Genomic DNA, 12875 nt, shown 5'->3' with positions numbered 1-12875 from the left:
GAAATTTATTTGTATTTCTGGAAATTAGTACTTCATGCAATACCACTGAGCAAAGAAATGCTGTGATGACTGGCGCAATTCTCTTCTTCCCTCCTCTCTGCTTTGGTGTTGTCTATTCCATTGAATTTGGGGACTTGATCTATGCTTCAAACTGTGACCCCATTATAGCATACTAGATCTTTTCATTACAACTGATCTGAAAAATTCTAAATCTTTCCAGCTTTAGTGATATATTATTTACTTTCATAGATCTTATATTCTCTCATATTGCTCAGTCACAATTTTTATCTTTTTCATACAAACATGCTATTTTTTCTGCTATTCATCACTTTACAGATTAATTCAAATATGATGCTTAATAAAGTCATAAAAGATCTTGCTTTTCGATTTGAAAAATAGTTTTACATCACTCAGTCTTGCATGCAAACATGCTGGATATAGATGAAAAAAGCTAAGATGCCACAACAAATCTTTAGTGAAACAGATTTATGTCTATCTTCAATATAGTACACTGTAAGACTTGAAGCAGGGAAAAATGAAATTAATGTCTTACAAAGGATCTCTGTACACCTAACAATTTAACTGCAGCATTGTTTATAAAAATGTCAATAATTATGGAAACATAAAATTGAGCAGAATCGGGAGATCGTATGAAGAAATTTAAAATTGGAAACTTGATCTTCATAGTTTTTGGAAGTATTTGTATCAAAACAATATAGTTATATAAAATCATAAAGGTGATCCAAAAATGGTGTACGTGAATCAGAAAGCAAGTTGATTAAATAATGTATAGCTGCAACAGGGAAACTTTATCTTTTTCCATATAGATAGTAAAATACTTAGCTATACTTTGTACTGAAATTAGTAATCAAACTTTCAAATAAGAATAAAACTCTTCTACAAAGCATAAAAAAGAATAATACTTTGGTTCCTGCTGCAAACAAAAAAATAAAAATAACACTGGAAATTTATGAGGTAAAAGAAAATTTGAACATTTTAAATCTATGTTCGTACTGTAAAATAATTCACCATCAGAGCTTTCTATGCTTTTCTATAGTAGTCTGTTCATATGCTGCTATTTGGCCCTTTATTTATTTAATATAAAAAACCCCAATGTTTAAAATAGTCCTAAACTTGTAGAATATTTAATAAGAACACATAGTGAATATATCTTTCTGTTGAAACTCCCCACTAACAAGACATGTTCTTTTGCCCAATTCCTAAAATGTGGGTCTCATCACTAAGACAGTGATTTTCAGTTCTAGTTCCACATTTATCTTGGGTCTATATTTGCTCTTTACAGCAGCAAATTACAGACTCTGCTGTTGGGTAGTGCAAGCTAAATAAGGGGCAGTGTAGGCACAATTTTGTTAAGACTCCAGCTTTGGGGATACAGATCAGGAGTGGTCCATCTAGGGTTGGAGTTTTGTCACAACCCATTCCAAGCTTTACTGTAGGATTAGTTTTAAGTTCCAGTTAAATATATCCAGATAAAGTAATACAGAAAACTATAATTTAATAAACTATGGAGGAAGGGGATATCAAAAAAGCTAGGCTTTCCAATTTTTTACTACAGTAAACTCAGTTGAATAAAATTGGTTTACACAATTTCAATGTAATCACTGAAGCTGAAGGTCTCTTATAGTAATTTTTTTTAACCCACCCATCTTTTTACAAAAAGTAAACAGAAGACATAAGACAGGAAAACACACATTTAGGCCTTTCAAACCAAAATGAGTGCAGGAGTGTGGAAGCAGAGCAGAATATGTATTATTTGGCTATTTGGTTTACTAACTTAACTTTTTTTATTGTAGGTTAGATTGTGTAAATTTGAACTGTGCCAAATGAATGTTTATTAAATTGAGGCATACTGTAGTAGAGAATTTGAAAGCCTAGTTTTTGGAAATATTTTCCACTAACAACCTAAGGGGGACCAAGGGATATATGTTGTTTCTATAGCTGGAATGACAAAGTGGGCATGGTCTAATCATACATATGAGCAGAGCTTGCTCCAGGGACACCAAGATGGGGATTGTTCTTTGGCGGTATCTGAGGTATGCAAATTTAACTTTTATAATACTTTTTCTTGGGTTTCTCACCTCAAAATGCTAAGATTTTTTTTAAAAAAACTAAGGAATAGTTTTCTAAAATCATGATAAAAAGGGTTTCCAGGGGTTACAATAAGGGGACTTGGAAACTCCAGTTATCCATCAGTGTACTCAAAAAATAATAGCAATATTGAGTAAAAAGAATGATGCAACAAAATTGGATTCAGACCAAGTTAATTCTTAATATCGGTGTAATTCAACTGAATTATGGTCATAATTGTTGTTAATTTCAATGGGACCTAAATTCAACTATGTCAATTTATCTCCAACTCATTGTTTACGTGACGCATTTAATGGCATTGATAGGCAATCATTTCATATAAAACATCAACAGACACTACTGCATGTTATCTTGTTTTTAAACTGAAGAATATGAAAACAATCCAAGGAGCTGAACTTGCCCTTAGCAATAAAGTCTTGATATTTAACAAGTCAACTTACCATATTTCATGTTCAAAATTGCAACACCTGTCACTGTCTAACAATGCTGTTCCTCCTTCATATTTATTGACCGTAGATCAGTTAAATATAAACATAATTTATACACTGCTCAGTATTGCATATTTTCATGGCATTTTGCAGAAAAAATATAGATATTCAAGATAAGGGATAGCTAAAAGGGTTTGTATTTGTGTGTGTAAAAATCCACACACACAGCGTATACACACAGAGAATGTATGTCTGTGTCTATGTCTATGTGTATGCATGTATGTATATGTGTATTCCTATAAACAAATCTAGATATAAATCTTCAACTGGATTGTGGAGAAAAAATGTTTTAAATCTTTTTAATATGGATATTTCCTTAGATGACATGAAATTAAGATGCGCCAGTCACCACAATACACAATAGCAGTAGAAAACAAAAGGAAAGTTAATTTGTATACAAAAAGCATTTCATGATAATTTTTATAGCTGCAGGAATTTATAAAGTGCAAAAGCTACATTCTACAAACATTCTTATAGGTATAGAGGGGAGAAAGATTAGTATCCATCATGCAACAAAGTCAGGGTTCCAACGAATATTGAACCAACTTACTCTCTATAGAGAGTTCCAACACAGGGGACAGCATGCAAAAAGAAAAAAAAGGGGGGAAGGAAGGGAGGGGGGAGATAAAACACACAAATTAGTTGCCATCTGCATAGTTCCTGCGTGAGAAAATTATGATACAAGGATTTATATGTTTTAAAATATTAATACCTTTGGAATCAAATTCCTAAGTAGCATATAACTACCAATCTACCTTCTGTCTTCTTCCCCAATTTTCTCTTTCGAGAAAAGTGGAAGAAAAGTGCTTTTTTATGAGCAATTTTAAAACATGGCTGTGCATCAATTCAAGCATCGAACTTTAGTAAGTTAAAGAACTATAATCTATGCATATCTATTAAAATTATAACATCTTAAGTAGATGTGCATATTTTGGGGTATACTATAGATACAAACATAATACAACTGAAATCTATTATTTTCTATTATAGCAGCTTTTTTGCAATATTTACAGGATTGAACAATCTGACATAGTGCTTCAAGTAACAGAATTTTAGCTACTTTTCTGTGAAAGCTTAAATATTTTACTGAGCCCCTATGGGCTCCTAAAACAAAGTGCCATTAGACAATTCAGCCAATAATATCCTCAAACACAGCCAAAGGACTTATAAAAACATTCTAGAATGATTGCTATAAACAGATCAAATTAAACTAAAGGTACACATCTAACAAAAACTACAGAAAAGTTTGCTGAAGTTAAAATGCGTTCATAAATGGAATAATCCAAAAATTTAGAATTTACACTAAAAGGTGCAGAACGTTTTCAGTGAATTTAATCAGATACTTCAAACAAATATTAAGAACCCACAACTTTGTTATCAATAGTTGTTCAAATATTTATTATAAAGGAAAGGTGGGAACAAATTGAAAATGTCAGTATCTGAAACAGGGTGGAGATGGAGTGTTTCTCGCAGAAACCATAGTGTTGACTCAATTTTTATCCTACATTTCTTCTACACTACACACAACAAAATTAGAATAGTTGATAACTTGAACTTCACTTCCTCTCTAATTCTTCATTCTTCCTTCACTTGTGCAGCAAATAATATCCAAAATATTAAAAAAATAAAATCTTGCAAGTAATATTTACAGTGCTTGAATGTAAAGTCTTATTCCTTGATATAATATATCCTCTACCCTCTGCATATGAGTAGGAAAAGAAATAGTTTCCATAGGTTTAAATATCAATTTATTGACCATTTCTCTAAAATTGGTATATCAAACTTAATTATATTACGGTTTTCATATACTGAGTTTCTTATTCCATTGGCACAGAGCTATTTGCAAGAAATAACTTAAAGTGAAAAATTAGGAAGCTATATTAAGCAAATACTGGAAATCATTATATTATTCAGATATAATGGATTATTTAACCTAGGAAATTATTTCTATGATTGTAATATCAAACAGTGTAAAAGAAGATCACAAGCAAGTCTATCCCAGGTATTAGTTCTTACAAAGTTAATGTTCTTACAAATACAATACTAGCAAGACAAAATATCAAAATACAACACTGATGCTTACTGTGAGGGATAATTGGATATAGGGTAATCAAGCTAGTTAACTGCCTTTTGTTCAGAATGTAATAAACAAAAAGTTTTAATTATAATCACATCAGAAATGTCGGTACTGTGGATAAATTTGATGTAGAAACATGGATCATAATAATGAAATATAAATACAGAACAGGTACAGAGTCATTTGGAAGTTTGTTTGGTGTAATGCTGAATTTAAACTTCTGAATGTCCTTATAAACAAAATGATAAAAATAAGATGCTATGGCATTCTTTTTACCAATAATACTTCATCACAAATGTAGTGAATAACCTAATTAGTGCAAGAAGTACACCAATTAATATCTAGTAAGTTTATTGATGCAAATGCTATTTCATACAGAGTTATTTAATGAAGAGATGAGTAAATATGAAGTTTTGTAAGCTAGTCTAAATCAAGTTTTATAATATCAGAAGGGCAACAATTGTCCTGAAAACTTTATAACAACAAACACAGATTTAATACTGGAAGCAAGGTCATTTATTACTTCTGGCAGATAGCTGGGTCTGGCTTTCATTTGGTTACCATATTAGGTTGGGTTGGATACAGATAGCCTCAGCTTATGATCACAATCGAGGCAAAAACTTCTGTTGCTAAGCAAGGCAGCCATGTTATGACCTTTTTTGCCACAGCTGTTAAATAAATCACTGCGATTGTTAAATGAATCATGCAGTTAAATGAATCTGATTTCCCCCATTGACTTTGCTTATTGGAAGCTGAATGGGAAGGTTTTAATGATGACACATGACCCTGGGACATTGCGACCATCATAATGCATACCAACTGCCAAGTACCTGAATTTTGATCATGTGACCATGGAGGTGCTGCAATGATTTTAAGTGGTCATAAGTCACTATTTGCAATTACATTATAACATTTAACAGTCACTAAATGAATGATTGTAAGTCAAGGGCTACCTGTACTTGTTCCCTTTCAGAGGAATCATATTTCATCACGACGTGACTATATTGTATACTCTAGTGTCTTAATTATATTTATGTAATTCTTTTGCCATGAGTACTGGGTAATGATAATTTCATTGCCTGCATTAATATAAAAACACAACTCTGACTTCTCCCAGATATTCTGAAAAAAGAATGTTAGGATCTTCACATTTACAGTGAATTTACTGAAATCTGGACAGGACCAAGTCACTGAAATTCATAGGGGGACAAAGCTAAGTGATTCTGCTATTTGAAATATTTTGGAATCTAAGATGATTGAAGCTTCTTGCTCTCTTATAAGTACCTGACAAAGAAATTGTGTTCTAATGAAAGTCCCAGCCATGGAATAAAAATAGATTAATAAAAAAGGTTTTTTGTTCCATGAATGAAAGCAAATGAAGTTTTTTGTTTGTTTGTTTGTTTAATATGCAGTCCATCTCACTGTTGCATCAACTCTGGATGGCTTACAAACAGTTGGAGAGCAAAGTTTCCTCTGAGGCAGAGCTTTAGCTGAAGAAAAAAGTGGCTATAAGTCCTTAAATGAAAACAGTAAATATAACTGATTCAATTTCCAAAATCTAGCATTTACCTAATTATTCTTTAGGATTTAATATTTTCTCCCCAGAGACTAGGAAATGTGGATCAGATGATTAATTTTACTCCCTAATCAGTTGGACAATGAAAAAAGATTACAATAAGAGTTTGTTTAATCCTGCTCTTAAGAGCCTCTACTTTTGTCTAAATCTGAAAAGTGGGAATATATTGGTAGTATGTGGAAAGAGGAACATGTAATTTTTAAATGGAAGCATGTGTGCCTCTAGTGTTCAGTTTCTGATCAGATCTAACACTGATTCAAGAGATGTGAAAGTGCTAGCTATCCTGGAAAGCCTGTACCTGGGAAAAGAAGCCTGTTTTATAAGATCTTTTTCACGTCAACACTGGTAAAAGACAAATTAAAAGTCAGTGTAATATAGTGATTAAAAGTGCTGGATTAGAAACTATGTCTAGTCTTGCTTTAGGCATATGAGCCAATTGGATAATTTTGAGCCAGTAATTTTTTCTGAACTCTAGGAAGAAGGTCCTGGCAAACCACTTCAAAAAATATTGTCAAAGAACTGAATCACACCACACCGAGGGAGAGGGAGAGAAGGACAAGGAGAAGGAGAAAGAGGGAGAGACAGAATAGCTCTTTGCTGCCATCTGATGGTGGATGAAAGGAATAATTTCAATTTGTACTTTATATAGATAAACATCTGGAATTAGCTGCTTTTCTGACTATTACATTTTATTAAAAGGCATAAGATTTCATAAGTGTAGCTCATTTCATTAGATGCATAACATAATGTGCACAGTTTCAGCTCATTTTATTACATTTGTTAGTTGGAAAGGAGCTTGTTAAAAAATTCCTCCTAAAATTTGGCTACCATAAACTACAGTAGCAAAAGGCCCTCCTTTTGTATTTGATAAGCACACAAACCAATGGGGTGAGCCTGCTACAGGAGAACAGAAAGCTTGAAAACCCCCAACATTGATATTATGACACGCTGAATCAAATATCAAATAATTGGGCTTGGAGTTATTAATTGTTCCACTGATATCTGCATTCTCCCTAAAAAGACTCACAGAGCAATTCCTTTCTTGGTTTGGCCAGAAGATAGTTTCTTTTGTTTCTTTCTTCAGCAGATACTCCCTTCTCAATGTTACAGAGAGGCAAAACAAGACAAAGAAAATATCCATTTTGTATATTAAAAAGAAATTAGAAGACTCTAAAAACAGGGGGAAGAAAAAGGAAATGAAGAACTGAATTGAATAGGGAAGGCCTGAAAAAGACAACAAAATAATTCGAAGGTGAGAGAAGTTATGTTTTGTATCTGTTTTTATTAAGGAGAAGATGAGAGGAATTTCTAAGAAGATACAGCACAAAAAGTTGAGTTACATAATTTCTTGCTTATGAGCAAACCGGAAATAACCGACCTTATATAAATCATAATGGTTTAACAGAATGCTTTCTGGGGTCTCAAGTCACTTCTAGTTAAAGGAACACATTATCTGCCTCTACCTTATAGATAACTTGAATAATAAGTTAAGTCCTCAGAGTTTAATCACATTTAATCAATGTGAATTAAATTACAGCAGCAAGTGCCACACTATGTATAGTTAATCCTCACTTAACAACTTCAAATGGGCCTGGAATTTTGTTTGTTAAACCATGTGGTAGTTCTGCAGGAGAAAAATCTCAGTCACATGACTGCAAGATGCTGCGAATGATTCTCAATGCGAGCTAGTTGCCAATTGCCCCAAATGTAATGTAACCAAGGGTGGGTGTAGCAGTGGTTGTAATTTTGGAAATGGGTTATAAATAGCATTTTTTTTGAGTCCATTGTAACTTCAAACAATCATTAAGTGACTGGTCGTTGAACAAGAACTATCTGAACCTGATGAGGTCCTTTCTTGCATTTAGGAATCCTGGACCTGTGTAATTGGAGAACAGCAATACTTGAAATCCTTGAGCCTGTATCTTATCTTTTAGCTTTGTGAGTAAAGCAACTCCAAGGATCAAAGCTTTTAGAATTTTAATCTATATAATACTTAGTAAATCATCATAAATAATAAAATGGAAATACATACCTTGCTATGAGGATCAGCAAACATCCTCGTGAAGATTTCACACAATCTTTTTAATTCAACACGACTGCCAAAATGACAAATTATTACTTTAGTAAAACTTCAGATGAAAAAGAAATCCATGTCCCAATTTACTTAAAAATATTTGCAAATACACTTTTTAAAAATATAATTTGTTAATGATCTCATAAAATGCAAAGAATTTTTCAAAACACATTGCCCTGTATTTCCTATATAGAGAATATTCTAGTTCTAACCTTAAAAAAAGATCTTGCAGAAAGTACAAATTGGACTTTATCATATAGCTATTTGTCCTTAAGGAAAATGACAGCATGGAATGAGTGAACGCAAGATTTAAGTTGATTGTTTTGAAAGGAAAAAGCTTTATTTCAGTATTGCAAACATTTATCAGATATATCCTCTTGAGCCATTTTACAGGTAGTCCTTGACTTATGACCACAACTGGGACCACAGTTTCTATTGCTCAGATGGTTGTTGAGTCAACTGATTTTTATGAGCTTTTTTTTACCATAGTTTCTAAGCAAATTACTGCAGTTTTTAAGTGAATCACTGTCATTAAGCAAATCTGGCTTCCCCATTGGCTTTATTTGTTGGAAATTGGCTGTGAAAGTAGCAAACAACAATCACATGACTCTAATTATCATAAATACATGCTAGTTACCATACACCCAAATTTTGATCATGTAACCATGCAAATGCTGTGATGGTTGTAAGTGTGGGAACTGGCTATAAATCACTGTTCACTGTGACCATTCAAATAGTGGCTAAACAAATGATTATAAGTTGTTGAGTATCAGTACTTTCTAAAATTGCTTTTTTAAAACTCAGTTTTCCCTCTGTCAAGTCTTCATGAGGTGTCCTTAATACAACAGAAATAGTTATTATTTCAACAACTTTCAATGAGTTCCATAAAGAGCCTCATTGTTCTTTCTATCCATGCTGCCCTGAGCCATCAAGACCCTTCCTGAAGGCAGGAATTGAGAATGGATCTTTACTTTTACCTCAGAAAATGGAGAATACTGGATCATGCATGAATAACAGTTGCAAATGATTGTATTGCTAAAACAAATCAGCTATTTCCTCGTACAGGCTTTTCCCACTCTGATTGACTCTTGGCACCCAATTCTATTATTTAACCAAAGCCTAAGAATAAACCAGAAAAAGTCTCACTTCTGTAAAACTTTAAGTTAGTTCTCCATGTTTGAATAGACAAATATCTGACTGATAGTTGAGTGTTTCCTGTTATGTAATATTCATTTTAAGCAACTGCTCCTGCTGCCTTGTATTAATTCTGCCTGCATATACAAATACACAGGATGAAGAAACCACCCTACTATTTTGTACTGACTGCCTAGTATAGGTGTGGGAGAGGATGAGACTTATAGATTTTAGTGAGATTTTGCCTTCTTCTCAAATGTAAAAAACTAGAGTTATAAGACTATTATATACAGTGATGTTTGGGAATCCTTTTTAATTTCAGTATTTTTGTATACATAAGACCTTAAATGTGATCTGCAAACTACTTCCATATTACTATTCAGACATTAGATGTGGCAATTAATGACTATTTTTAAATGAATGCCACAGTTATTAAGTAAACTATTTGCTTTGTGTCAGTTTTGAAAACCAGAAATAAATGCTAGTTTGGCAAAAACCATGTAAAATGTGTTTACATGACTGTGAGACACTGCAAATGGTCATAAATGCAGGCCAGTTGCCTAATGCAGTCACGTGACCATATTCCAAATACCCCTGTGGAGTTATAACTTCAAACAATCACTAGGCAATTGGTCGTAAATCGAAGATACCTGTATGTTGGCCAAAAGCCACACTTAAAGGAGATAAGTGCTTTTGTCCTCTCTCATTCCCTTGCTTACAGAATATCTGCTGCTGTTTGATGGCCAGAAGATAATGCTCTCAAATAATTTATTTGCAGAAGGTCTAATCATAGACTTCCTTCAGGTGAATATAGTAAGTAATGTCCATTTTTTTAAAAATGAAGCAAATTGGACTAGTTATTCTGCAATACACAAATCTAATTTAAGAAAGAGGCCAAATTTAAATGAGTAATCTTCTGAGTCCTGCTATCAGAGGTGACTGAACTATAACATTCTACAGTTCCATGGACTATATGGATTAGGTCCCATGACACAACTACTGCTGGGGAAAATGTTATGAGCCAAAACTCAACGCTATGTTAAATATAATAGATTGTACATGGAGCACAATGAACATTTGAAATATAATTATGCATCATTTCAGAAAATGTACGCAATACTTAGATCAATGTCACAGGAGTAATTAAATTTCTTATAGGCTTGGGTAATACAGTTACTTCATCCATTTTCCCAGGATTGAAAGTTAACAACTGTGTTTTGTGATAGTTTCGTTTTCCTTGTTTAGCGTATTTGTTCTGAAATCTTCTTAGGTCCTGTCTCTGTGAAAAATGCAATTTTATGGACTACTTGGAAACCTGGGATATCCTTTGGATCTGGGTGTTTGTTACCTAATTGATGTAATTTATGATGCATTTATATAATTTTGAGTAATTATGTAATTATGATAATTATGCGGATTACATCAATTGTCTTGATTGCTTCAAAAACAATGGACTGAAATACATTTCTACCCAAACTTTAATACTGTACTTGTCATCAGTGACTTTCTGACAGGATCTTAAAAAAAAATAATGTAACAATGCCTTTGAGTACAGATTGCAAGATAATCATTCTACATATAGTGCCAACTGGAGGTTTTTACAATGGAGAATGAGGGTATTGAATTTTTTTGTCTACCAAAGTACCATCAGTTAAGCAATCTCTCATCTGCATATCATTAAACACAAGAGAGTTTGTTCTTCTCTTCTTGTCTGTGATTATCTGAGTCCTTTCAACATGGCAGTCAAGCTTAGAAAAACGTACTTTATTATTTATTTTTTTCTGAACTTAAATATCACAGTGAGGAGTGAAATCTGTGCGTGATTTAGATTCCTTAAATATAATCCCCCTGAAAATCACACCTTTATAAAAATTAAGCTTAGAATTAAGTGCAAGTATCTAGGTACTTAACCAGCTTCCCCTCTCCCCTCCCCATTTTTGCTGGGTCCTACAGTTGTCAGGCATACTCTCTCACAGCCAAGTCCAGGCATATACCTGTCATGCCAGGTTCAGACTCTCATTTTGGATTTCACTTTAATGGATTTGATCAGACAGCTTTGGAAATGACTTGTGGTTATCTGATTTGGATTATTAGATTGGAAAGCCACTCCAGAATGGGACTAGGGCTTGAGGAGTAGAACTGGAATGGGTTGAACTTGCACTAACTCTGGATACCTGTGGCATTATGGAACACTGGATTGCTGAGTGCCTGACAGCAGAAGCTGATTGCAGCTGTGTGAGAGGGGTGTGGGTGGTTGTTGGATAGATTCCTTGGCCAGGAAAGTTGGGGGTAATGGTCTGACACACCAAAGATTGCGGTTTGGATCTAATTTTTTTCTCAGGACAAGAGATTTGCAGTTGGAATATATTATAGTCATCCTGTCATGGTCAGATCACTCTGACTGCTTTTCAGTTTGCTATTACTGATCCCTCCCTCCACTTATGGTCTAGAAGCATGCTTTTCTGTAACAGTGCATGCCCTCTGGAATAACATACTACATACTACTCTGCTCTTCTTCAAGTGAGTCTTGAAGACCTGCAGTTGTCCAGGCATACTCTCTTCTTCTCCCCCCAGGTTTTGGACTAAAGTTGAGTGCAGGATTCCTCTGCGATGGTGCATATATGTGGTTGATTATAAATAGTACAGTTACTTTTCAGATTGTTTTTAGTCTTGATTTTTATTGTTTGCTGCCTGAAGTCATCTAGAATCAGGTGGTCTTATAAATGTAATTTAAGATTATAAATATATGTTTTCTACTGAAAGCAACTAATAAGATTGAGACTAAAATCTGCACTATTGAATATAATACTTTTACATCCGAGTACAATGAAAATAAATTTCTTACCTTAATGTCCTCTGGTTTTTTAATAAATTTTGTAGACCAAGAAGACCTTCTTTTCTCTCTGACCAGTTGGAGCTTGCACAGCGGTTAAGGACTTCAGCAACATCTTCTGTTTGTCGCATATAGGTGGGTATCGTGCCATTCCGTGAGCTATAGGATCTTTCTGAGCAGGCACTAGAAGCATCACTGTTAGCATCATCATCAGAGTACATTCCATAAGATTCATACCTCCTTCGAACTGGCTTTTTCTATTATACAGAGAAAATCATAAGATAAACAATGGCAAAATGAGCTCCTTTATCAGTTCAATTGTTCAATTTTTCAGATCCTACTACTATCTTCAGACATCACTAAAAAGAAGAAATGCTTATTGTTATTTACATGCAAAAAGCAATATTTAAACCAAAGATCTAATTAAAATGACATTCTCCCCAATCATTATTATAATTGCTATAGCTGAGATAAAATGCAGCAGATGTTCTAGTGATTTCACATTATTGCTAAGTTAATATTTCTGAATAATTTCCAGCCAAGGCACCAGCTTATCTGCTGAGGCTGCATTACTTAAAAACAAC

General features: G+C 33.6%; 1 protein-coding gene across 1 annotated transcript in view; it reads right to left on the bottom strand.

Annotated features, from left to right (window-relative positions):
- Window positions 1-12875, bottom strand: part of CLASP2 (cytoplasmic linker associated protein 2) — a 163234-nt gene that overhangs the window by 26811 nt on the left and 123548 nt on the right. The window contains exons 24-25 of the mRNA XM_029285485.1: window positions 12304-12548; window positions 8283-8346 (exon numbers count right to left, since the gene is read on the bottom strand). Coding sequence (XP_029141318.1) covers window positions 8283-8346; window positions 12304-12548 — 309 coding nt within the window. The remainder of the gene's footprint in view (window positions 1-8282; window positions 8347-12303; window positions 12549-12875) is intronic.

Source organism: Protobothrops mucrosquamatus, unplaced genomic scaffold, assembly GCF_001527695.2.
Source record: "Protobothrops mucrosquamatus isolate PMUCROS unplaced genomic scaffold, P.Mucros_1.0 scaffold_177, whole genome shotgun sequence".
In the NCBI taxonomy this organism is placed as follows: Eukaryota; Metazoa; Chordata; class Lepidosauria; order Squamata; family Viperidae; genus Protobothrops; species Protobothrops mucrosquamatus.
The sequence above is the reverse complement of the archived record's forward strand: the minus strand, read 5'-3'. Positions and strand labels throughout refer to the sequence as shown.